Source organism: Zalophus californianus, chromosome 1, assembly GCF_009762305.2.
Source record: "Zalophus californianus isolate mZalCal1 chromosome 1, mZalCal1.pri.v2, whole genome shotgun sequence".
NCBI lineage: Eukaryota > Metazoa > Chordata > Mammalia > Carnivora > Otariidae > Zalophus > Zalophus californianus.
Window position 1 is genome coordinate 2,717,607 of NC_045595.1, and position 24,138 is coordinate 2,741,744.

At 58.1% G+C, this 24,138-nt stretch overlaps 1 protein-coding gene across 6 annotated transcripts in view; it reads right to left on the reverse strand.

Annotated features, from left to right (window-relative positions):
• Window positions 1-24,138, reverse strand: part of PIP5K1C (phosphatidylinositol-4-phosphate 5-kinase type 1 gamma) — a 52,084-nt gene that overhangs the window by 25,252 nt on the left and 2,694 nt on the right. For 5 of the 6 annotated variants that reach the window (XM_035728151.1, XM_035728150.1, XM_035728149.1 and 2 more), the window contains exons 2-4: window positions 3,014-3,045; window positions 1,481-1,573; window positions 234-364 (exon numbers count right to left, since the gene is read on the reverse strand). In XM_035728151.1, the coding sequence (XP_035584044.1) occupies window positions 234-364; window positions 1,481-1,573; window positions 3,014-3,045 (256 nt within the window). Of the gene's footprint in view, window positions 1-233; window positions 365-1,480; window positions 1,574-3,013; window positions 3,046-7,283; window positions 7,845-24,138 lie in introns of those variants that run through there. The other variant, XM_035728146.1, reaches the window with a different exon arrangement.

Here is a 24,138-nt window from a genome sequence, read left to right on the forward strand (position 1 = left end):
TTCTCTCTCTCTCTCTCAATAAATAAATAAAAAAATCTTAAAAAAAAAATTGCTGTTATACTACATATCTCTGATTCGGCAAAGAACTAATAGCCTGACTGATACGGGGCAAGACCTCCAAGCCAAGGTGGCAGGAGAGGCCTGTGCTATCTCCAGCCGAGAAGGGAACTCAGAGAACAGCAAGGCTGTCGGGCACCCCAACAGCGGCTCCATGGCGCAGGGCCTGGGCCTACCTGGGGAAGAAGATGCTCTCCACGACGTAGAAGTCTTGCATGAGCACGTCACGCTCTGGCTTGGAGCTCAGATTGCCCACAGTGTAGCCGATGCCCAGCTGAATGGCCCCCTTCAGGGTGGAGGAGGTGGTCTGCAGGAAAACCCAGCCGCATCAAGACCCTTGGCCCCCAGGGTGATAGGTAAAAGGAGAAGCCCCCCAGGGCAGGAGGTCGGGGCACATGTCTAGCCTGCAGCTTGACTCTGGAACCCGTCAACATCACAGGGCCCCGGGGCGCCTGCCCAGTACTTGTCACAGACCTGCTGGCCTCTGGCTCGTCACTGAGTTCACACAACCACACAGCAAGGAGGTGGCCAGGTTGAGACTCCAATACCACCTCATGCAGTCCCCAGGCCTGTTTTCCATCAAGGTTCTCGAAGGTTCCAACTTCTCAAAACTGTCCCGACTCAGCTGGGGTCTGTCTACTGTCAGGATTTTCTTTTGCGGGGGGGGGGGGGGGGGGGGGGGAACACTACATAAATTTGCATAATGACACCCGAACTTCATTTCTGTAATCCCAGGTTCCTTCTACCCACTCTCCTGGTGATTTGCATTGTCACGCTGGGTGGGCGACACCGCTGCTCCGTGCCTCAGTTTCCCTACCCATAGTTGGGCATGGAGATGGCGGTACCCGCCATCCTGGGGCTGCCAGGCATCATATGGCCTAAACCGCCTGGGCTGAAGCCTGCCCCCGCTTAGGAAGGAGAGGATGGGAGTGACAGCAGATGGGGACGGGGTGTAATCCTGGGCTCATGGACATATTCTAAAACTGACCGTGGGGACAGCTGGACCACTGTGAACACGCTGGGAACCACCTAACTTGGAAAGGGTGAATTACACGGGGCACCCATGACCCCTCAGCCAGCTGCTACGTTAGGAAGTCTCCCCGCGCACCGCCTGGCCTGGCCTCGTTCGGGCTTCCCATCAGCTCAGCCCTGCTTTCCAAGGGAAGGAAGGAGAACTGCATCTCCCTGTTCCTCCCAGGAGCCAGCAAGGCTGGAGGAGCCGGGGCTCGGCCAGGGGTGCCGGGGACTCCTGTGATGTCCGCGACAGGCATCTAGGACCTCGCTGGGACCGGGGGCCTGTGTGGAGGGGCCTGTCCCGAGAGCATCTGCCTCCAGCCAACCACAGGCACAGAGCATGCCCGAGCCTGTGGGGGCCCGGGATGGCTGGGAGCCCCACCCCAGCCAGCTAAGGGCAGAGGAGAACCTTCTTGTAGGTGGTTTCGCCAGAGGCGTCCACGCCCCGATGACCCAACTTCTTCCCGTGGCCAGGACCCGGTTGTCCAGTCATCAACGGGGCCTGCAGAGAAGGAAGCAGGAAGCACTGAAAATCAGCAAGGAGGCGCCGCTGGCCCGGAGTTTTCTAGAAATCCTGACCAGATGGGCTGAGTCAGTGTCCTGACAAGGCACGTGGGGCAGTGGCGGGCTCCAGGGTAGAGCAGGTGGCCTGTCACCCGCAGGGGCCACACGGTCCAACCTTGCACATCCAGAAGGGCCCAGACCCGGACCGGGACTTCCGGCTCCTTGAGGAAAGCGGGGAGGTCAGCACCCACAGCCCTCCTGCGTGCATGGGGAGCAGGACACCAGTCTCGGGGCTCCCCTGGCACAGCTGACACTGGGCCGGGTCATTCCCTATGGCTCCCACCCCTCGGCGCAGGCTTCCCGTCACGACAACCACAGATGTCCCCAGACATCACACAGTGTCCCCTCGGGCGGAGTCGCCCAGCTGAGACCCCTGGGCTGGAATGACTGTGAACTGAGGGGAGAGGTCCCCCTGGCCTGGGTCCTCTATGGGGACAGCCACGGCAGGCGTGACAAACTTGTGTGGGGAGAGTGGCGGAAGGGGCCCCGGCTTGAGGCCCAGGCCGGCCAGCAGAGAGAGCTGGGGCCCCTCCCAGGACTGGACCGTCACTGACATTCAAGCATCTCCCACACACCTGCCACCATCCAGAGCCGCGCAGCCCTTCCGGCCTCTAGCTGAGGGTGCTCAGACCCGTGCGGCCTCACTGCCCCACTTAGGGGTCCAGGCAGCCCTCCAATGCCCCACCGGCCTTCGCCCCTCAGCTTGGCTGCTGTGCGTTCTGCACACTGGTCACCAGGGGGCGGGCTCTCCCCAGCAATCAGAAGGCACCACCCCTGCTCCGCACCCCTGGCTGACTCCCCACTGCCCTGTGGCTGGACACCCTCCAGGAAAGCCCTCCCCACAAGGACCCCACATGGTGGTGGCATCCAGGGAACATGGATGCCTGGGGCCAGGCGGCCAGCGCAGGCACAGGGACGCCACACCTGGGCTGCTCCTGGAACGCGGGGCTCACAGACACGCTCCCACAGGCTCCTTTCAGGACCAGGGACAGTGCTGACCCCCACCTGCGCTACCAGAGCGAGCAGGAGGGGAGCCCCCCCCCCCCCAGGGAAAGCTCTCTGGAACACGACGGGCAGACACGGGTAGACGTGTGGGGACCCGGGGGGCTACACGGAAGGTGCTACTCATCACGCACTGGGCACGGCCCCACGGCAGCATCTGACCCGGTCCTCCTCCCGGGAACTCCCCAGGGGCCCACACTTGCCCAGCTCCCGTCCCGCCCCTCCAGCCCTTCCGTCTCCTGTCCCTCGCCGTCCAGGCCGGGTCCTCGCCCTGCCCACCCCACCCGCTCCCCTCCCTGAAACTCAAGACGCTGGCAGGACTGAGGGAGGGGCCCAGGGAGGCGCAGCGAGCTGCCCACAGCCACAGGACACTCACCTCCGTCGGGACCATCTTCTTCTGGGCCAAGCCTGCAGGAGAGAAGGAGAGGCTTCAGCCTGGAGATGGGGGCAGCCCACCCTGCCTTCGCTGCACGCAGGTGCCTGTGACCTCACTCAGCTCCCTGCGCCCCTACGGAGGGACTCGAGGACCCGGGGTGGGAAGTGGGCAAGGATGCTGACCCACCACTGACCCCAAAGACGTCAGGTCCCCAGCGGCAAATGACTGGCTGAATTGACAAAGTGCTGTCTACACCCGCGGGAGGGAGCAGGGCTTAACCAGCAGATGCTCAGGCCAAGGGGAAGTCAGGCAACCCACGGGGTCAGTGGGAAGGGGCCCAGTGCCTGGGGCTGGAGCCACGACTCCCTGGCTCCTGCCCACACAGTCTCCGGGGAGAGCTGCTCACCATGGAAAGAGGCTCACAGGGAGGGAGGCAGCAGGTAGTTTTTGTCTCTCAGGACCCTTCCCTCCAATCCCAGCTCCCCATGAGAAGGCCAAACACTGACCTCTCTGAGCCTTAGCATCCTCACCCGGAACGCAGGCTTCTGCTGAGGATTATCTGTCCAATGAGTGTGGACCGCAGATATGCCCTGCCCCCTGCGGATGACGGGCTATGCAGGGGGTGGGCAAGTCACGGCCCCCGAGGAGGGGGTGACCCTGGGTTCCCGGGGGCCCGGCGTCCTCACAAGAGGGAGGCAGAGGGTGGGAGTCCCAGAGATGGGCGGACCCCGCGCTGCTGGCGGTGAGGATGGAGGGGGGCTGCGGGCCAGGAAGAGGCCGGAGCTGGGTCTCCCGGGGGCCCCGGGGGGACCAGCCCTGCCTGCCCCGGGGTTTTAGCCCAGTGAGACCCATTTTAGGCTTGTGACGGCCAGAGCGTGCTAACAAACGTGTATGGTGTTAGGCGGAGCTGTGCTGCTGTGTCGCAAGCTCATACACTGGGGGTCTCGTGTCAGGCTGGCGGGAAGACAGGGGAGACCAGGGCAGACACGGCCCTCACCCTCAAGGGCTCACAGTCGGGGTTGGGGCCAGAGAAGGGCCTGCACAGGGGAGTGGGAGCCAGGAGGATGACCTGGGGGGAGGGGTCAGGAGGTGGGACCCAGGGAGGTGGGAGCCCCGGAGGGCTGCGTGCAGAGGAGGGCCGACCTGACTCGACTGCTCACAGGCGCCCTCTGGTGGCCGCTGCGGGGAGGACGGACGGGGGAGCGGCAGTGAAGGCGGCGGCCTGGGACGAGCGTGGAGGGGGCTGTTCTGGCGGTTCTGGTCCCGGCGGGAGATGATGGGCTGGACCAGGCGGAGGCAGAGGAGGGAGAAGGGTGGGCAGATTCCGGACAGGTCTGACACTACGACAGGGGACTAGGGCAGCTAGAGGACGAAGGGAGTCAAGAATGACTAAGGATCCTGACCGGAGCAGTTATACAGAGCACAGAGTGGCCTCGGCCGAGATGAGCGACCAGGCAGGAGCCGGTGTGGGGGCAGTCGGGTGCAGCGTGGTCGAGCTGAGTGTCAGACGCCCGGGAGCCCCCCGCAAAGAGACCCCCGAGTCTGGAGCTCAGGGGAGGGCCCGGCTGGAGACAGGACTGTGGGTGCCATCCTGCCATAGACGGGGGGCGGGGGGGGTGTGGTGGACGAGGCTGCCCGGGAGGGGAGCGGCTGGGGAGGGAAGAGGCCCGAGGACCCGGCCTGGGCACCGGGGGAGGCACCACGGAGCTGGGGGAGCAGGAGTCCCAGGTGAGGGGTCCGGGGTCAGTCTCAGCCCAGCAGAGGAGGGACCTGCTCCACTTCTAACACCAGATAGGGCCAGAGGCTGGGGACTGGGGAGGGACTGCTAATGGGAATGGGGTTTCCTTTAGGGAGATGAGAATGTTCTAGAATCAGTGTGGTCCTGTGCACCACACTGTGAATACATGAAACACTGAACTGTAAGCTTAGAAGTGTGAATTATGGTGTATGAATTGTACTTATGGAAAAAACGAACCCAAGAGGACTGTGAACCGTGGGTAAGCCTGGCGTCGGCGGGTGGGGGATGGGTGTCCTCTGTCAGCCGTAACCACCACTGCCCTGTGCCTCAGCCAGATGCCGGCGATGGTCCAGGCAGAGAAACACGCTGGGTGGGTGACTGCCTGATGCCAGGGCCACGGCCGCGGGGCCCACCAGAGGACACCCCAGCCGGAGGTCAGAGCCCACACGGGTCACTTACCCAAGGCCCTAGGCGCCCACCCACAGATGGGTGTGGGTGTGGGACTTCCCAACCTGGGCGCCCTGGTGTCAGGGATGAACCTGGGCCCATCCTGAGGCTTAGCCTGAGGCGACCAGGTAGCAGAAGACGCTAGGAAGCTGACATAACATTTGTTGGTTTTACGTCTGGGGTGTGGGGGGGGGGGGAAGAGAAGGAAAGAAGCCGGCAGTAGACAGAACATTCTAGACTTGGCTTGGGGGCCCCGGGCATCCCTCTTCCTGGCCAGCCTGGGGCCACTGGGCCCGAAGCTCACCCAGCCGTGCCTACCCGTGGCCTCTGCAGCTCCCAGCCCTTCACCCTGGGGCTCTCTGCCCGAGCAGCCCCAGCCCCGAGGTCCAGGCCTCCCCCCACAAACAGTTCCACCTGCTTCCCAGGTCTCCCAGCTTGTCGGGGGCCGCCTCGCGGCTCCCAGCCCCACTCACCCTGCGTGCTCGGGCCACACCAACAGCAGCATCTGATATGGTCCTGCCCGGGTCTGCCCTGCCCTGGGACCCCTCAAGTCACCTGCTCCGTGCCCAGGGTCCCTGCAACAGCCACACCACTCCTGCCCGACTCACACGCTGGCTAATAAAAGGGAGAGACGCATCCTCCCGCCTGGAATGTCCTGGGCTCCGTGCCAGGGAGGCTGCAGCACGATGCCCGTGAGCGACCCCCTTGCTCCCTCAAACACCGTGGCCCTGGGCCCTCGGGGGCCTTCGTGCATCTTCAGAGGCTGGTGGCTGCTCAGGGCGGGTGGGCTGTGGAGGTCCCATGGCCCTGCCCTATGCTCCCATCAGCCAGGCCAGGCCCAAGGAGGCCACGCCATGACGAGCTCCTCCCAGCCCAAGATGTGACCCATTCTCTTCTGAATGAGCCACCCCATTTTTGAGGAAATTAAGTTTTAAAAATAGCCTGGGGAGGGAGAGAGTGTGCCACACTGGGCCAAGACCCGCCCTGGGCAGGGCACAGCTGTGCCAGCCGCTGGGCGGAAGGCACGGGGCGGCCAGGGCCCAGACCGTTCTGGGGGAGGGGGCCATCCCCTGCCTCCCCTGCTCCCTAACCTCTGAGCTAGCCCCTGCGGCCCGCCACTGTGTGACCTCAGGCAAGTCCCTCCACCTCTCTGAGCAGCTTTCCTCTGGTCTCTCTGTGCCCCTGTGGGTGACCAAAGCTAGGGCTCCAGAGCTGGGCCCCCTCCCTAGCCCACCACCCCGCGCCACCATCGGACTGCTGCCCCACCCTGCAGACCCTGTCCTGCCCCTCCAGGCGACAATGACACCAACATCTGTCCTACCCACGGGAGAGGGGCCTCCTCCCTCAGGGCTGGACCTGCCCTTAGCAGGCACCTACCAACGTTTGTTGACTGACTGATGGATGGATAGACAGACACCCTTTCCTCTCCCCTGTGCACGCATGTGAGCTTCAGCAGGAGCTGCTCCTCCACGTTTGTTTGATGTGGAAACTGAGGGAGGACGGGGCTCAGGAAGGACTGTGGGGACCCAGGGAGGGGCCGGTAAGGCCCCTCTGTCTTTCAGCAGAATCAGCCACCTGTACCTTTACAATCCATCCAAAATCTGCCCACCGCCCCCAACCTGGACCAGCACAGTCCCCTCCACCCTGGTCCCCAGTCCTGACCTCACCCCCAGTCCGTTCTTCTTCCCGCAGCGGCCACCAGAGGGCGCCCATGATGACCCCAGTCAGGTCCCGCCCTGCTCCGCCCATAGCCCTCCAGGACTCCCTCCTCCCTGGGGGAAAAGCCCAAGTCCTCCCTGAGGTCCCCAAGCCCTGCAGGACCTGCCCCTGTCCCCTCCCTGCCCTCCCTCTCCCCCACTCTGCTCCAGCCACACAGGCCTCCTCGCTGTTCCTCCAACATGCCAAGCAGGGCCCTGCCCCAGGACCTTTGCACAGGTTGCCCCCCCCCCCCCGAAACACCACTCCCGAGACACTTGCAGGGTTTGCTAACTTAATTCATCCAAGACCTGACTCAAAGGTCACCCCCTCTGAGGTGTCCTCCAACCACTTCGCCCAAAACAGCCCCTCTGAGGTCACTCTCCTCACCTCCTTGGCCTTCTGGGTCTTCCAGGCACTCGGCAGCACCCGGTGCCTCCATGTTATGTCTCCCCCACTACCGGGAGAGCAGGTCTGCTCAGTCACCCCGTGACAGACACCTTCAGAGCTCTCTGCATACAGAGACTCCCCACCGGACACAAGGGGCATGAGGCCTGTCAGCTCCGTGCAGGGTGGGGCCCCTGCCCAGAGCAGGACTGCCTAGTGCCCAGGAAGGGTGCCGGCTCCCCGTGACTCAGAGCCAACGAGAAAGCACAAGGCCATGGCAGACAGGGCCAGCAGCCCCGAGAAGCCAGGAAGTGGTGCTGAGGCCCAGCCGCACACACTTCCCTGATTAGCTGGAATGATCGGGCTGCCCTGGGCCTCCCGCAGCATAGGCCTCTGCAGCAGAGCCCTGCGGGCAGCCTGCGGAGACGCTGGGAACCCCTGAGGGGCAATGCCAACCCTCAGCCCCGGTCAGCCTTGGCCCGCCAGGACGCGCAGGAGCCACACTTGCAAATCCTCTCTCCAAACAGGAAGAAAGGCTCCCGTGGCTGAGTGAAGACGGCCGGTTCTCTGCAGCCACGTGATGCTCTGAGCAGCAGAGTGCCGCCAGAGGAACCGCAGGGCGCAGGCAAGGCTGGCGGCCTCCGATTCCGCCCTCCGGGAACCCTGAGCCCCGGGGCTCCGGAGACAGGCGGGCAGCCCCCAGCTGAGGTGCAGGACCAGGGTGCAGGAGCCTCTTGGGTTTCATGCCGCCTGCTGACCACGGCTGTGTGACCCCAGGCGAGGCCACAGAAGGACTGCCAGCCGAAGTCGAGCCAGGGGCAGAATCACAAGCAAACACGCAGCTGTTTTCTCAAGCACTAAGCCCTGGGGTGGTCTGTTAGGCAGCTACAGCTGACGGAAGCAAGTACCGCACCGACGTGTGGAGAGCGTTTCTAAAAGGAATGTAAGGATCTATTACCAGGGACTTCTTCGGGGACAGAGGAAGGAAATGGAGCTTTGACTCCTCTGTTCACCTCAAATTCCTTACTTTCAAAAAAGCACTAAATATATTCAAAGGCTGGATTATTCAGTCATACAAATAATGAGGTGCAGACACATGCTGCCCCGGGAACTGACCCCGAGCCCACGACGCTCAGGGAGGGAACCAGACACAGAAGGCCACGTGGGGTGTGAGTCCACGTGGGTGACACGTCCGGAACAGGCTCATCCGCGGACGGGAAGGGGGCTCGTGGGGGCTGGGGGCTGGGGGGATGGGGAGTGACCGCTGATGGGGACGGGGTTTCCTTTGGGGTGATATTCTCCAACTAGACAGTGGTGATGGTGGCACAACATAGCGAATGTAGTAAAACCCACGGAATCGTGTACTTTAAGAGGGTGAATTTTTTTTTTTAAGATTTATTTACTTTAGACAGAGAGAGAAAGAGCAAGAGAGCGCATGAACTGGGGGAGGGGCAGAGGGAGAGAGAATCCCAAGTGGACTCTCTGCTGAGCACGGAGCCCCACGTGGGGCTCGATCCCACGTCCCTGAGATCTTGACCTGAGCCAAATCAAGAGTCGGAACGCTCAACCGACTGAGCCACCCAGGCACCCCCAAGAGAGTGAATTTTATGGTATGTAAACACACCTCAAAAACAAATCCCTTTAGCTGCAAAACCACTGCCCAACGATGCGCACCATCCAGAACGTTCTCCAGGCTCCACTCCTTCTGGCAGGCAGTGCTGCGAAGTGACAGTACAAGAGGCCCAGGTCACGCCATCCCCCACACGGAGGCCAGAGGGGCCAGGCACCACCGGACTTAACTATCTCATTCTGCGACCACCATTCTACAGGCAGCGAAACGGGGTTGAAGATACTCACCCAGGTCGAAAGTGAAAAAAACCCTATGATCACATCTCAGAATCCAGAAAGGCATTCGACAAAATTCAACACAAATTTCATGCCTGAAAACTATTAGAAACTAGAGAAACAAACAGAAATGGGCTGATGGGGGAGAAGAACTGCTTTGCTTGAAGACAGAATAAAGCGAAAAGCCACGGCAAACACGCGATGCTCCCCCCAAGAGGAGTGCAGCCGAGAGCCACCACTGCCGTGGGGATGCCGGCCAGTGCAGTAAGACAAGAAAAGAGAAGGAACGGAAGTTGGAAAGAAAGACAACATTTTAGAAAACCCGGGAGAACCAACTTGCCAACTGTTAGAACTAACCAGAGCAGAGCAGGTGGCCGGTGACTTACCCGAGGTCATGCGGCACGAGTGCTGAGGCTGAATTTGGGAGTTTCTGCCCTTTGCACCCACCCCCTGCTCTTTATGTGGCTGCCTCTCCCTAGTTTCATGCTTGGATTAATTTTTATCTGTCAAATGTCGATGGCCCTTTCCAATTAACAGACGCTGGGAAGATCCCCTGTCCTCCAGGGGCACTAAATCCCCAGAGTGGGGAGGGGATGTGGGGGGACAGGTGGATGGAGGGAGGTAAGGGGGGGATGCATGAAGTAAGCACAGCAAAATGTCAACGGTAGGATCCAAGTGGTATGGAGTGAGCGCCCCCACTGCCCCATTCTTTCAACTTTTCTGTACGGCTGAAAATTTTCTTTATCTGCAAACTTTTCCCTCCAGGTTAAAGGTGAATTTTGACTTCAGCTGCCAGGTGTTTTCAAGCTTAGGAGAAACGCGTTTTCTGAGTGGCTTCTGCCCGAGGAATGTGAGTGATCACACGGGAAACAGCAGACATTACGGAGCACCAGTGTGCAAGGCAGTGTGCCATGGGGTTCACGCACATTCACTCAGCATACCTTCCAGAAGGCACGTTCCCACCTCAGGGCCTTGGCATTCACCGTGCCCTGTGCCTGGAATGCACTCTCCCTCCATCTCCCCGTGGCAGGCTGCTTTCCTCCATCACTCAGGTCTCGGCTTGAATGTCACCTCCTAGGGGGACTGTCCCTTCCCACCCCTAACCTCCTCCCAACCTCTACCATGCCTGTTTTATTTGTTCATGACACACGTCACTGTCTAAAGCTAACTGCTTTACCGCCTTGCTCCTTACCAGCAGAGCAGAGACCAGGACTGTCTTGCTGCTTCCCCACGGCCTGGCCCAGTCCTGGCACGCGGTCCGAGCGCAGCCACCACAGGTCGAATGGAGCGGTGGGCATGGATTTGGGGAAGACCCCGGAGGGCTGACAGCCAGGACAGGGAGATACCCAGCTGCAAGGGGGGAGGGCTGGGGAGGACACGAAGCTGGGGGCCTGGTCAGGCCCACAGTGGGCCCATCACCGAGACAGGGGCCACAGAGGAGGGTCACTCGGATGTGGCCAGGTGCCCAGGGCAGGGCACACACACAGGATGATGCACGGAGGTGGCAGGTGCAGAGAACAGTGCCCCGCACATAGTAGGTGCTCAGTCCACGTCTCTGTCAAGGACTGGAGACGCCGGGGGAAACGCTGCCCCTGTCCAAAGCAGGGCTGGGCTAGCCCCCGGCCCCCTGCCCCCACGGGCACGAGGGAAACCCAACCCGGCTCTGACCCCACACTCGGAGGAGAACACTCCCCGTGGCTCTGGGCAACCACGCAGGGCCCCGGCAGCAGCAGGACTCCGGCAACAGCCTAGAACTTCAAAACAGAGGGCAAGCCTCAAACCAAGGCTTTGGGATTCGCAAAGCTGTTTTCTTCCTCTTGGATAGTTTTTCCCTCTCATGGGTTTGCATTTTTCACTCTGAGCCCCCTGGAACAGGGAATGGTGTCAGGGAAGGAATTACAAATTTTCCCTAACAACCAATTTCCCAAAGAATATTCTGTTCCTTCCCTCCCTCCCTCGCTCATTCCTGTGAGCATTGAGCATTTCCTGCTTGCTGGGCCCCGCTGTGGGGATGAAATGCTACGGAGGGTCTGGCATTGTCTAAACATGATGCTTAGTAACAAGATTTTAAGCACCCAGAAAAGCACAACATAACATAAAAGACACCAGCAGGTTAAGTAGATCTTTTCTCGTTTACCCCTTCAGTCAGGGGTCAGCAAATACCCCGGAGGCAGGGACAGTGACCTGGGTGGAGGGGAGTGACATAAAGGTGGCTCTCACCCAGGGCAGCCCTGCCCCATCTGGGGACATCTGTGGTTGTCACACTTGGGGGGCTCCTGGCATGGAGGGGGTGGGGTCCAGGATGCTGCTCAGCCCCCCAGAGTGCTCAGGACGCCCCCACAGAATGACCTGGCCCTGTGTCCACAGTGCCCAGGACGGACTCCGGAGCCGCTGCGGGGGTGTGCGGCGGGGGCACGGACTCCGGAGCCGCTGCGGGGGTGTGTGGGATGACAGGGGGCGGGTAGGATGTGGGTGTCAGTATTCTCTAGGTATTTAAAACATCCTAGGATAAAAAACATATCTAACTGTAGTATCCTGTCTACTTTTGCTTTTGCTTGCAGTTCCCCATAGCAAAGAGCTAGAGCACACACATTCCCAGGGCTGGGCTGGCATCCTGAAAGCCACATCCAACCTCTTAACACTCACGGAAGGCAACGGTCACTGGACCCACTGTACAGCTGGGGAGACTGAGGCTCAGAGGTCTGGCCCAGTTCTAGGCAGCAGAGCTGCAGGGGGTCCCAGGGACCCCACAGACTCACTCCGCCCACAAGGGCTGGCTCCCAGGTTGGCTCAAGGCAGCCCAAGCTGACCTGTCCTCATGAGCAACCGGAAACTTCCTCGCTAAGCCCTTCTGCGGCTTTCCCGGACCCTCCAGGCCGAGCTGCTGCTCCCGACGGTGCTCCCAAGCACCCGGCCCGGTGTCCTGCAGCCATCTGGTCACCTGTGTGGCCACCACCACCCTGTGTACTGGGCCCAGCATGAGAGCTCCATACCGCTCCCCCTGCATTTGCTGACTTTCCGCTCCGCCTCACTGGCCCAGGCACAGCCGCTCCTGATCATGCGCCCTCCAAGCCGGCCACCTCTGCCAAGCTCGTGGCATGCAGTGCACGCTCTGCGCGGGGTCACCCACACCATCACAGGGGCACACAGAGACTGCTCCTCTTTCATGGATTCAGACACTGGGGCCCCAGACCCAGCACTCAAGCGGTCACCCGCCAGTGCCCACCCCCCACCCCAGCCTGTTGGGTCCTCCGCTGCTCAGGTTCCTTCACACCCCGGACCCTGGGCCATGCACGCCGGCACATCTCCTTCCCACCTCCTCTCTGCTCAGTGGATGCCTTCCCCGTGCCCATCCTGGGACCCAGGGATTCCACGTCTAGCCTCTCCTGGCAGCTCCCTCTGGAACCCATGCCACGCCACCTTCAGGGCCCTCCTGGCTCCACTGAGAGCTCTGGAGAACAGGCCACTTCCTCGTCTCCCTCAGTGACCCCCATACCAGCTCCCAGGCACAGAGCCGACCTCAGTGTGCATGGCGGAGTGAGAAACCCTGAAGGGCTGCGTGGAGGTGGCTGCGGGTAAGCACCGCCGGGAGCCTCAGGGGAAGAGCATGGGGAAAGGAGCTCTCACATGTTCCCTGAGCTGAACATCTGATGAAGGGCTGAATGCCCAGCAAGGCCATGAGCTTCCCACCGGGCCTGTCCTGGGCAATGCTTCTCATCTCTCTTCTTCAGAGAGGGAAACTGAGCCTCAAAGAAGTGGAATTAGGATGTTTTACGTTCAGACAGCAGCCTAACTCACACCGCTGGAAGAACAAAGGTGTGTGTGGAGAGGAATTTTTTTTTAAGATTTTATTTATTCATTTGAGACAGAGAAATACAGAGAGTGAGTGAGCGAGAGCGCTCGTGACCAGGGGGAGGGGCAGAGGCAGAGGCAGCGGGAGAAGCAGGCTAGGCTCCCCGCGGAGCAGGGAGCCCGATGCCGGGCTCTATCCCAGGGTTCTGGGACCAGGACCTGAGCTAAGGCAGACGCTTGAATGACTGAGCCACCCAGGCGCCTGGAGGAATATTTTTTTTTTAAGATTTTATTTATTTATTTAAAAAAAAAAAGATTTTATTTATTAACTGTGGAAAGCAAGAGTGAGCTGAAGGGGAGGGGCAGAGGCAGAGGGAGAAGCAGACTCCCCGCTGAGCGTGGAGCCTGACACAGGGCTCGATCTGAAACCCAGAGATCACGACCTGAGCCAAAACCAAGAGTTGGACGCTTGACTGAGCCACCCAGGCACCTCTCCCCCTTTAAAAGATTTTATTTGAGAGAGAGAATATAACTCAGGCCAGCCAACTGTGCCCTGCACACCAACCCCACAGTCTGTTTTATAAATAAAGTTTTATTGACACACAGCCATGCCCACTCACGTATGAATCTCTACCATGGCTTCTGCACTACAATGGGCAGAACTGAACACTTAGAACAGAGACCATCCGGCCCTTCACAGAAAGCTTGCCAAGCCCTGACCTAACGGAAGAGGTGTGATGAGCTTCAAGTCTGGCTGCACCTGGAGGCCACCTGTCAGTGCTGCTGTCCTCCCAGCACACCCTGCCCCCCTCCCCCCCGCAGGTGCCTGATTGTCCCCTGTAAAGTCCCAGGGCAGGGCGCAGGTCCGGAGCCTGAGGCCTGGGTCCCCACCCAGCCCTGGAGCCACAGCACTCTGCCTAGGTGTGGGGGATGGGGGCTCCTCAAGGGGACACCAGGTGGCCAACGCTGGACACGCAACCGCAGACCTCCACGGGGGAAGGGGCCTGTGGACGAGCCAGATCTGGGGACAGGGGGCAGGAGCACAGGAGCCCAGCGCCAGCAGGCGCCCGATGGAAGACCCCGCGCCATCTCAGGCCCAACGTGTGAGGCTTCTTGCCCAGTTTTCTTCCCCAGGCATATTTTTACTCCCCGGAAGCCAGGGCTGGGCTGCAACACTGCACTTGAATTCTACAATATGCCAGGAGCCACCGAGGCAAGCCAGGGCTGCTCAGCTGGAGGCCCCCCTTGGCCTGGGGCTCGTCACTCATGCAGGTGTCTGCCCGTCAGGCTCTAGGCGAACAGGAGGAACCTGGGGCTGGGCGTTCTCTCAACATGGCAATAACTTCCCAGTGGGGGCCAGTCTCCCCAGCAGGGCGGGTCTACACTTCCAGAATCCTAGGGCCTGGATCTGTTTTACATGGAGGCTGAGTGGGGCAGGGCCAGTAAGCTGGCGGAGAGCCAGGCTGGAACCAGGGCCCTGACGCCCGCTGGGCTCTGGGATTACCACGGGGGCCCCTGCACCTTGACGGTCCCTTGGCATCAGGCATGGGCTGGCTGCTCAGCTCAAGCTCTTGCTCGTGCCGCGTGCCACCCTGTGGGGAGAGGACCACAACTGCCCCATTCTGCAGATGAGAGAGGGAGGCTCCGAAGCCAAGCGAGCTGCCCGCTGGGGTGGCCAGCCTCCAGAATGGGCTCCGGTGGGCCCAGCCCCCTGGTATCCACATGCTTCTGTAGCAGCTGTGGGTGTGACCGACAGGGTACGGCTGAAGTGAGAGCATGTGAGTCCCGACACAGGTCAGACACTGCCGGGTTCCCTTGCTCTTGGATTGCTCTCTGGGGGACAAGTGGTCACCATGCTGTGAGGACATGTAAATGGCCTGGGAAACCGAGGCCAACTGCTACCAGCCACATGAGGGAGCAGCTCAGGAGCAGCTCCTCCAGCCCGGGTCGAGCCTTCAGATGAGGCAGGAGGCTTGCCTGCACCCTGATCTGAGACCCCGTGCTGAAGCCACCCAGCTCAGCCACCCCCGGGTTCTGGACACACAGACACCGTGATCTGAGACCCCGCGCCACAACGCCCCAGCTCGGCCACCCCCGGGTTCCGGACACACAGACACCGTGAGATGGTAGATGTGTGCCACTGTCTAAAGCCACTACATTTTGGGGTAATTTATTTCACAGCAATAGCTACGTGATACGCTTGGGGTTTCCACATGGCCCCTGGGCTCAGATGAGGACAGTGGTGTGGGGGATGTCTACACAGAAGGCCTCCCTGCCTTCCCCTCCACCTTTTCTGCCCTTACTCACTGCGCTCCTGCCACACGGCTTCCTCACTGTTCTTCACATGTGCCAGGCACAGTCCTGCCCCAGGGCCTTTGCACACACTTCTCTGATTAGGATGCTCTTCCCCATTTCACCATTCAGGCCTGGATCAAAAGTCTCCTCAGAGAGACCCTCCCTGCACGCCTGGCTGAGATGGCTCCCTAACCCATTCTCCAACCCCCTACCATAATTCCTACCCCTGCTCAGTTCAAACCTTCTCTTTATGACTTTGGTCCTCCAGGGGCTGCTCTCTTAGAGGCCAGGAGCCTCCTGAGGCAGGAGTCACGTCTTGCTTCACTGCTACGGCTCAGGGAGGCCTGTGCCGGGCACGGGGCAGGGCCACCAGCACCTGCTCCCTTCTCCCTGGTGGTGACAACGGGAGTCACGACAAGGTCTGGGGCCCAGGGCACTAAGGGCTTGGCTCAGGAGGCAAATGGGGGAGCAGGAGCCTCCGGGCACAGCCTGCTTTTTGTCTCTAACCACTGAGCCACCAACTCTGACGCTCCAGTCAGCTCCCGCGACCGGCTAGAAAAGTAACAGGAACGTGGACACAGTGACAAAGAGCTGACTTCTGCTGAATGTGGGGCCAGCCCCATCTGGTGCACCTACATGTGATTCATCAAACCCTCCCTACAGCCCTCTGAGGTTGGTACTATGGCTACCTACATTTAGCCGAGGCTCTGAGAGGCCAGCCAGGTCACTGGCCTGAGGTTACCCAGGAAAAAGTGGGAATGGATGAATGTGATTCCAGGCAGTCAGGCTCCAGCCTGAGCCACAAGCACAAGGAGGGAAGGAGATGGGGAAGAACCAGCCATGCTAGAGCCAGCAGAGCCTCCCAGGCAGGAGGAGCCAGTGCAAAGGTCCTGGGGCAGGACTGTGCCTGCAGAGTTGGGGAATCAGCACAGAGGCCCCAGTGGCTGGAACAGAGTAAGAAGAGATGAGGACAGGGATGGAACAGGCCTTGCTGCCACTGTCACTGTGAGGACCCACGTGTGGCCGGTTAAGATGAGGGTCTGTCTCCAGCCACTCCCAGACTGGGGGCTTCCTGGAGGCAAGCCCAGGATGCACCTTGGCCCCTGCTATGACTGGAGGCCAGGCCAGGGCTGGAGTCTGATCCATTTGCTGAATGAATATCCCCCCCACCCGTGCAGCTCAGGAGAGCGGGACAGGGTGGGAATCCTTGACCCCCGGGTGCTGGCCTCTTCCCGTGCCCCTTCGGGGCTCCCCTGGCGACGGGCTTCCCCCAGGCCTGGCAGACAGTAAGTGCTCAATTACGAGCTGATGATGAGCAAGAGGAATGAGTGACTAGCATGTGCACAGTGGAATATTATACGGGTTTGAAAGAACATGGTGGCTCTGAGCTACACTGATAGGAACTAAGAGCCAAGCCAAACTGAATATGTTAAAGTGTAAAATGCAGAACAGGGTTAGAAGATTCACATTTCCTCCTTTCTTTTTTTTAAAGATTTATTTATTTATTTTAAAGAGAAAGAAAGAATGCAGGGGGAGGGGCAGAAGGAGAGAAAGAACCTCAAGCCAACTCCCCGCTGAGCACGGAGGGCTTGAATCTCACGACCCTGAACCCAAGATCATGACCTGAGCCGAAACCGAGTCAGATGCTGAACCAGCTGAACCACCCAGGTGCCCCTCACATTTCCCCATTTCAAAACTGACTACAAAGCCACAGGAACCAAGACAGTGTGATCCTGCCACATAAAGACAAACAAAGACATCAGGGAGTGGTCCAGAATACATCAGTGAGAACCCAGAAGTAGACGTACATGTCCACAGTCCATGGATTTCAACAAAGTTGCCAAGACCACTCCAAGGGGAGAGAACAGTCTCAGCAAACAGCGCTGGGGCAACTGGATTTCCACGCGTGGGGAATGAAGTTGGAATCTATCTCAGACCATACACAGAAGTGACTCAAAACGCAGGAGAAATCTAAACCAACGTAACAGATGCAACAATAAAGCTCTCAGAAGAAAATAGGCCTAAGTCTCTATCACGATGGGTCAGGCCCATCACACGGGTCAGTTGCATGTGACAACTGAAGCACCAACAACCGAGGGAAAATAAACTGAACTTCCTCAAGATTAAAGACGTTTGGGGAGCCTGGCTGGCTCAGTTGGTGGAGCAAGCAACTCTTGATCTTGGAGTCGTGAATTCAAGCCCCACGCTGGGCATGGGGCCTACTTTAAAAATAAATAAGATATGTATTTTTTAATGTTTGCACGTCAAAGGACACCACCAAGAAAGTGAAGAGAGAACCTACAGCATGGGAGAGAATATTTGCAAATCACAGATCTGAGAAGGGAATAGTATCTAGAATACATAAAGAACACTTACAATTCAATAAAAAGAAAAATAACTCAAATGAGAAATGAGCAAAGGGTCTGAACATGACATGTCTTCACAGAAGATGTACAAACAGCCAACAAGCCCACGAAAAGACGCTCCACATCACTAATCGTCAGGGAAACACCGATCAAAACCGCAGTGAAAGCACTTCATGCCCACCGGGACAGCCAGAGTCAAAGAGACACACAGGGGCAAGTAATGTCCAGGATGGAGGGTAATCAGAGCCCCCAAGCACGGCTGGTGGGAATGGAAAGTGGGGCAGCTGCTGCGGATAAGGCTGGCAGTTCTTCAAAAGGTTAAATTTAAGAGTCTCCACACAACCCGGCACTTCCACTCCTGGGTGTCCACCCAAGAGAAATGACAACACCCGTCCACACAAAAACCTGCCCGCACATGTTCATGGACACACTATCCGTAACAGACAAAAAGTGGAAACAACCCAGGGTCCATCAACAGACGAACGGAGACACAAAATACGCTCTATCCATATTACAGAATGTCGCTCAGCCAGGAAGAAGAGCGAGGTGCCCACACGAACTACCACATGGGCAGACCCAGTGAGGGAAGTGAAGGGCGAAGGCACTCTAAGGGGGAGAGAGCACATGCAAAGGTCCTGTGGGAACGGGACGGGATGGCTTTGTGGAACAGCGAAGAAAGGGTCTGGTGTGGCTGGAGGGGAAGGTGCACCTGGGGGTGCCGAGAATGGAGGCAGCGGGCAGTCTCCGGGGGCAGAGCCCCGACCAGCAGCCTACCCTTCCTCCCCTATCCTGAGATCTGTCCTGCTCCCCCCACCTCAACCTCACTGCACAAAGCAAATGCGTTTCCAGAGTGGTAAACAGGAAGCCTTGCAAAGGGTGGGGGGAGGGTGGCCATTAATCCAGAACTCAGCAGGCCTTAGGCCAGTGGACAGTTTTCTAAAGCCCCAGCATTCAAGAAAAAGAGAAAGGAGATTCCAGAACTTTCACCACCCTCGCCACAAACACGGTTACACACACGTCCGTGCCAGACGCAGGCCTCCCACCAAAGTCCAGGGCCTGAGGCTGGAGAGCACCAGGTGGGCTTCCTGAAGGTGCAGGCAGAGGGCTGGCACTGAAGGGACTGGAGCAGGGGGTGGCTCACTCACAACGGCTCAGGCGGAAGGCCTCAGGTGGTGGGGCTGGGTCCACAGAGTGCACGTCTGCCTGGGAGGAAGTCTTGTCTAATTGGGGCCCCGGGAGACCTGCTGCCCCAGGTCTGAGTGTGATCCCGGACTGAATCCCAGCGACGGGACAAAGACTGCCATCCAGGACAATTTTGGATTAACTGATAAAACGTGAATCCTGACTGTGGACCGGATTTAAACTTCTTAAACTTGATCCCCACACTTAGCGAAGAGAATATCCTTGCTTATAGGATACATAGTTGCTCCTTATTTGCAGATCCCGAACCTGCAAATTTACCCACTGGCCGTTTGCAGCCCCAAATCAATACTCCTGAGCCTTTCGCGGTCACCCATAGACACACCAGGGGAGTGAAAAATCTGTCACCTCCCACCCATGTGTCCAGCAGAGGTCACTCTGCCTTCAGGTCTCTCTTTTCTTGTATTACAGACAAGGGCCCTTTCCATGGCCTACTGAGGGACACGTTTTAAATGTCTGTGCTTTCTGTCGGTGATTTTCAGTGTTCACAGCAGCCCCCGAGGGTAGAGCTGCTGTGGTCTGGGGCTCCTGAGCCGAGAAGGCTGTGCGTGACGCGCCTCAGAAAACACACGTGTTAGACCAGCTTCCGCCAGCTGCCCTGAGTTCAGTGTTAGTGAATCAACAATACATAGTTTACAAAGAGTCTAAGCAGAAACACACACACGTGACACAAGCTCCATGTTGAAAATGTCGTGACCAGAGGCTCACCGGGACCTAACTCTGTGTTCCTGCAGAAGCCCTGCTTCAGTATTCGCGAACTCCGTGTTCGCGGAGACTTCACGGGACAGAACTGCTGGGAATGATGGGGAACCGGCTACACCCACGTATTAGGACAGAGGGGCAACACGTCTGCAGCTGGCTTGCAATGACCCGCAGCACCTCTCTCTCCCTCTCTCTTTCTCTCTCTCTCTCTCACACACACACGCAAGCACACGATAATACATGTTCAGTAAAAACATAACATAATGTGGTGAAGTGTCTGTGAGCAGCTGCTGAATCTCGGCTAAGGGCGGAATGCTGCAGTGAATGCCTGCAACTTTTCCCACAGGCTTGAAAATTTTCAAAATAAGATGTTAAAAAAGAAAAGGTAGGTATGAACACAGAAAACCACCTGGAATGGTGGTTTCTGCTCCTAGAAACAGAGAGCAGGAAACAGAAATCTTCCCTTCCTCCTGACCACAGGTCTGATTGTTGTTCTTTTAAAGGAAACATGTTATTACTTGTAGTTACAGACTTGCCTGCTGCAAGAATCAGGCAGATGAGTGGCACAGAACAGAAAGTCCAGAAATAGACCAGCCACGTGCAGGAATCTGGTATGTGATAAAGGTGGCATCTCAAATCGGGGAGGAAAGCAGATTATCCAGAAAGTGGAGTTGGGACAACCCTGAGCCACCTGGAAAAACATGGAACAGTAAACTCTCTTAACACCTTGTGTGAGGATAAATTCCAAATATAGCGAGACTTTAAAGGCTTTTTTTTTTTTAAGTGGAACTACAGAGGTACTAGAAAAATTATAACCTCAGAACAGGGAACACTTGGGGCGCCTGGGTGGCTCAGTTGGTTAAGCAACTGCCTTTGGCTCAGGTCATGATCCTGGAGTCCTGGGATCGAGTCCCGCATCGGGCTCCCTGCTCGGCGGGGAGTCTGCTTCTTGCTTCTCCCTCTGACCCTCTTCCCTCTCGTGCTCTCTATCTCTCATTCTCTCTCTCTCAAATAAATAAATAAAATCTTAAAAAAAAAAAAAGAGGGCGCCTGGGTGGCTCAGTTGGTTGGGCGACTGCCTTCGGCTCAGGTCATGATCCTGGAGTCCCGGGATCGAGTCCCACATCGGGCTCCCTGCTCGGCGGGGAGTCTGCTTCTCCCTCTGACCCTCCCCCCTCTCATGCTCTCTCTCTCTCTCTCATTCTCTCTCTCAAATAAATAAGTAAATGAAATCTTCAAAAACAAAACAAAACAAAAAAAACCAAAACCTTAACTGTAAAAAAAAAAAAGAAAGAAAGAACAGGGAACACTTTTCCATCCATGACACCAAACTGAGAAACCATAAAAGGAGAGACTGATAAATTTGACCACATAAATACAAAGATACCTGCCTGGCGTTAATTACCGTTGTAAGAGAAGATAGGAAAAGACTACTCAGGCTGTGTCATGAACTAAAAACAAAAATAAAAACCTTTCATGATATATAAAGAGCTTCCACAAATCAATAAGAAAAAGACCTGAGAGACCAAATGGATATGGGAAAGATACAACTATCTGGTTCCCAGAAAATAAAGAGAGTTCTGAGATGTGAATTATTAAATGTGGGAATGGGGGTGAGCAATGAGAAGGGGACTGACTAGCCCAAGCGCACCTTGGGGTGTCCTTCATACACAAACGCCCGAACTGCACCCCACTTCCTTAAACCTTCAACGGCAACCCCACGCATCCAGAATAGAGGCCAAGAAATGTGTGCATGGTGCACGCACGAGACAGAAAGCAATTGTGACAAAATGTTGGGGGTTCCTTTTTCCAACCGAAGCCAAAATGCCTTCACACTGGCTCGAGCACGTGGGGCCCCTCGGGCTGGACCCCAAGCCTTCCAGGGTGGCTTGGTGGAGGAGCGGGTGCGGGGCCCTGTGGCTAATCCCCCACGTCTCTAATCCCCACACGTGAGCAGTCCAGCTGGCAGCGGCAGGCAATCCCCAGTGGGGTCTCAGCCGGCCTTGTCACGAGTGGTGACACGAGGCTCTGTCACAGTGGCGGGCGGTGTGGGCAGAAAGGCCTGGGGGCCTGAGACCCGCGGAGCCAGTGTCGCGGAGCGGTCACTCAGGGAGCACCACCCTGGGGCCGCAGGCCTCCCCCTGCTCCTGTCACCTGAATTCTTGGGACCCCGCTGCCCTCACCCTGAGAGCAGCCGAGATGGGGAGCAGGAACTTCACCTGCTCAGAGGCACAGTGTCTGTGGCCAAGGCAGGGTCAGCCCTGGGTCAAGACCCGGCCTGCCCCTCCCACATCAGCATGAGCCTGCTGGAACTTGCTCCTTCCCGGGCCCTCCCCACCGCCCCCCCCCCACCAGCTCCAGGGCACAGGCCAACCCCTCCGGGGTTCCGCGGCTCCCTCACCCCCCTCAACCCCCACAGCCTCCATTCAGGCCCCCAGCCTGGCTCAGCACAGCTCACCTGCCACCTGCCGCGGGAAGCTCCTTCCCCACCAACCGGCCAGAGTGCTGGGCCAGGGCCCCCCTGCCACAGCCCCGCATGACTGGCCCTGCCTGTTTCAGGGTCCCCCAAAACACGGACTTTGTTTCCTTGGATCAAATGAATCAAGCTTGTTCCTACCTCAGGGCCTTTGCACAGGCTAATCCCCCTGCCTGGCACACTCAACCCATGGCTGCATTCCTCACTCAGGCCACTCCTCCCTGACCACCCCAGCTGCAGCTGGTCCTGCACCGGATCACCACGACTGTCCCTTTCCCCACTACGTGCTCACCACTGACCGGCACACTCTCATCAGGGAATGGCAAACATTTTCCGTAAAGCACAAGACCGTGAGTATTTCTGACTCTGCAGACCATAAGGTCTACAAGCAAAAATCGTCACAGACAACATGTGAGTGGGTGGATGTGGCAGTGTGGGAATAAAACTTCATTGACAGAAACTGGGGACGGACGGGCCTTGGCCCTAGAGGTCCAGGCTGCTGACCCCTGATCCTATCCGTTTACTTGTTCGCCATGAAAGCTGCGAGGGAGTTGCCCAGGTCACTGCATCTAGAACCCCCTCTGGTCCACGGCAGGTGCCTGATCAAGGTTTAATGAGCACTGTTCAAGGACAAAGTAAGAAGCACCCGCGTGTCCTTGTGTACCCGGAAGTCTGACAGCAGACCCGTAATTGTTCCAGGTTCTGCACCGAAGCAGCAGACCACATGTGGCCCCCTGGAATTCACCTGTCCCCCCGAGGAGGGAAACTCCCAGTGCCCACACAGAGCTGGCTACCTGCCAGGGGCGCTTCTCAGGGCATGCAAGTCTGTCTACTTGATGCAGCCGCATGAGACAGGTACACTCATCACACCCATCTCACAGATGGAGACCCTGAGGCGGCATGTCCCCCTAGCTGGCCAAGGATGCACCTGGGATGTGAACCGAGCAGGCTAGCTCCCAAGGCCTCTCCGTGGAGGGGACTGAACTGTCAGAGGTAAAAGTGTCACACTGCCAAGAAGCATCCAGGGCAGAATTCCAACTGGGAGATTTCTGTCTCCAAGGGACACAGCTGACAGGCAACAAGGGGGTGAGGGACCACTAGGCCACAACTACTGAGGAGGCCTCCGATGACAATGCCCCACCCCAGCCCTGTGGGCCCCTGCTGTTTTTCAAGCGCACCAGGTCTTTGCCTGGGCTGCACCATCTTCCTTTCTACCCTTCAGGCCTCCCGCAACGTTGGGGGAGGCCTCACTGGGAAGGAGATATTTGAGCAAAAACTTGAAAGAGCTAAGGAAGCAAACAACACAGATATGAAGGATGAACGTTCTAGACAGAGAGCACATGTGCAATGGCCCTGGGGCAGGACCACGCCTGGTGGGTGGGAGGAACAGCAAAGGAGGCTGTGTGGCCAGAGCAGAGTGGGCGAGGGGGAAAGAGGGCGAAGGGGAGGGCAGGTCCTCCAGGGAGGTGGGTGCCCCGGAGGGCTATGGGCAGAGAAGGGCGGGACCTAAGTCAGTTTTTAATGGGAGCCTTCTGGAATGAGCTGTAGGGAGCAAGGAAGAGACGGGGTACCAGGCCAGTGATGGATGATGGGGTTAGACCAGGTGGGGCAGAGAATACGGAAGAAGCAGGCAGACTCTGGGTCCATTCTGAAGACAAAACCAGCATAATCTGCCACCAGATTAGATGTGGGAGGGGGCTGGGGGGTGCTGGGAATGAAGCCAACTGTTCTGTGATATCATTCAAGTCGGAAGGGCAGGAGGGAAATGGCTCAGAAAACCAGACCACAGCTCAGGCCAAAAGCCCAGAGGCAGACCACAGGTCCCAACAGTTGGCCCCGTGAATGCATCCAAGCCCCCAAAAGCCAGCAGAGAACCCCATCCGGCCCTTCCTGGACCAGGCGTCGGGAGCAAAGAGCAGGGCATTTAAAGTAACCAGATTCTAAACACCAAGAGACCATTTCACCTCCATCAGACCAGCCAAGGAGGCTGGTAACATTCGGAGCTGGCAACACTGTGGCGAGGGTCCCTCTCGGCCCCTGCCAGACCTTTCTGGAAAGCCAGTAGGCATCAGATAACAATTTTCAAGCAGCTCACCACGGCCCAGCCATTCCAAAGCAGAGACTTCAACTGCTAGAAGTTAAAGCACCACAGTTAGGGGCCATGTTCAAGGATGTTTACCAT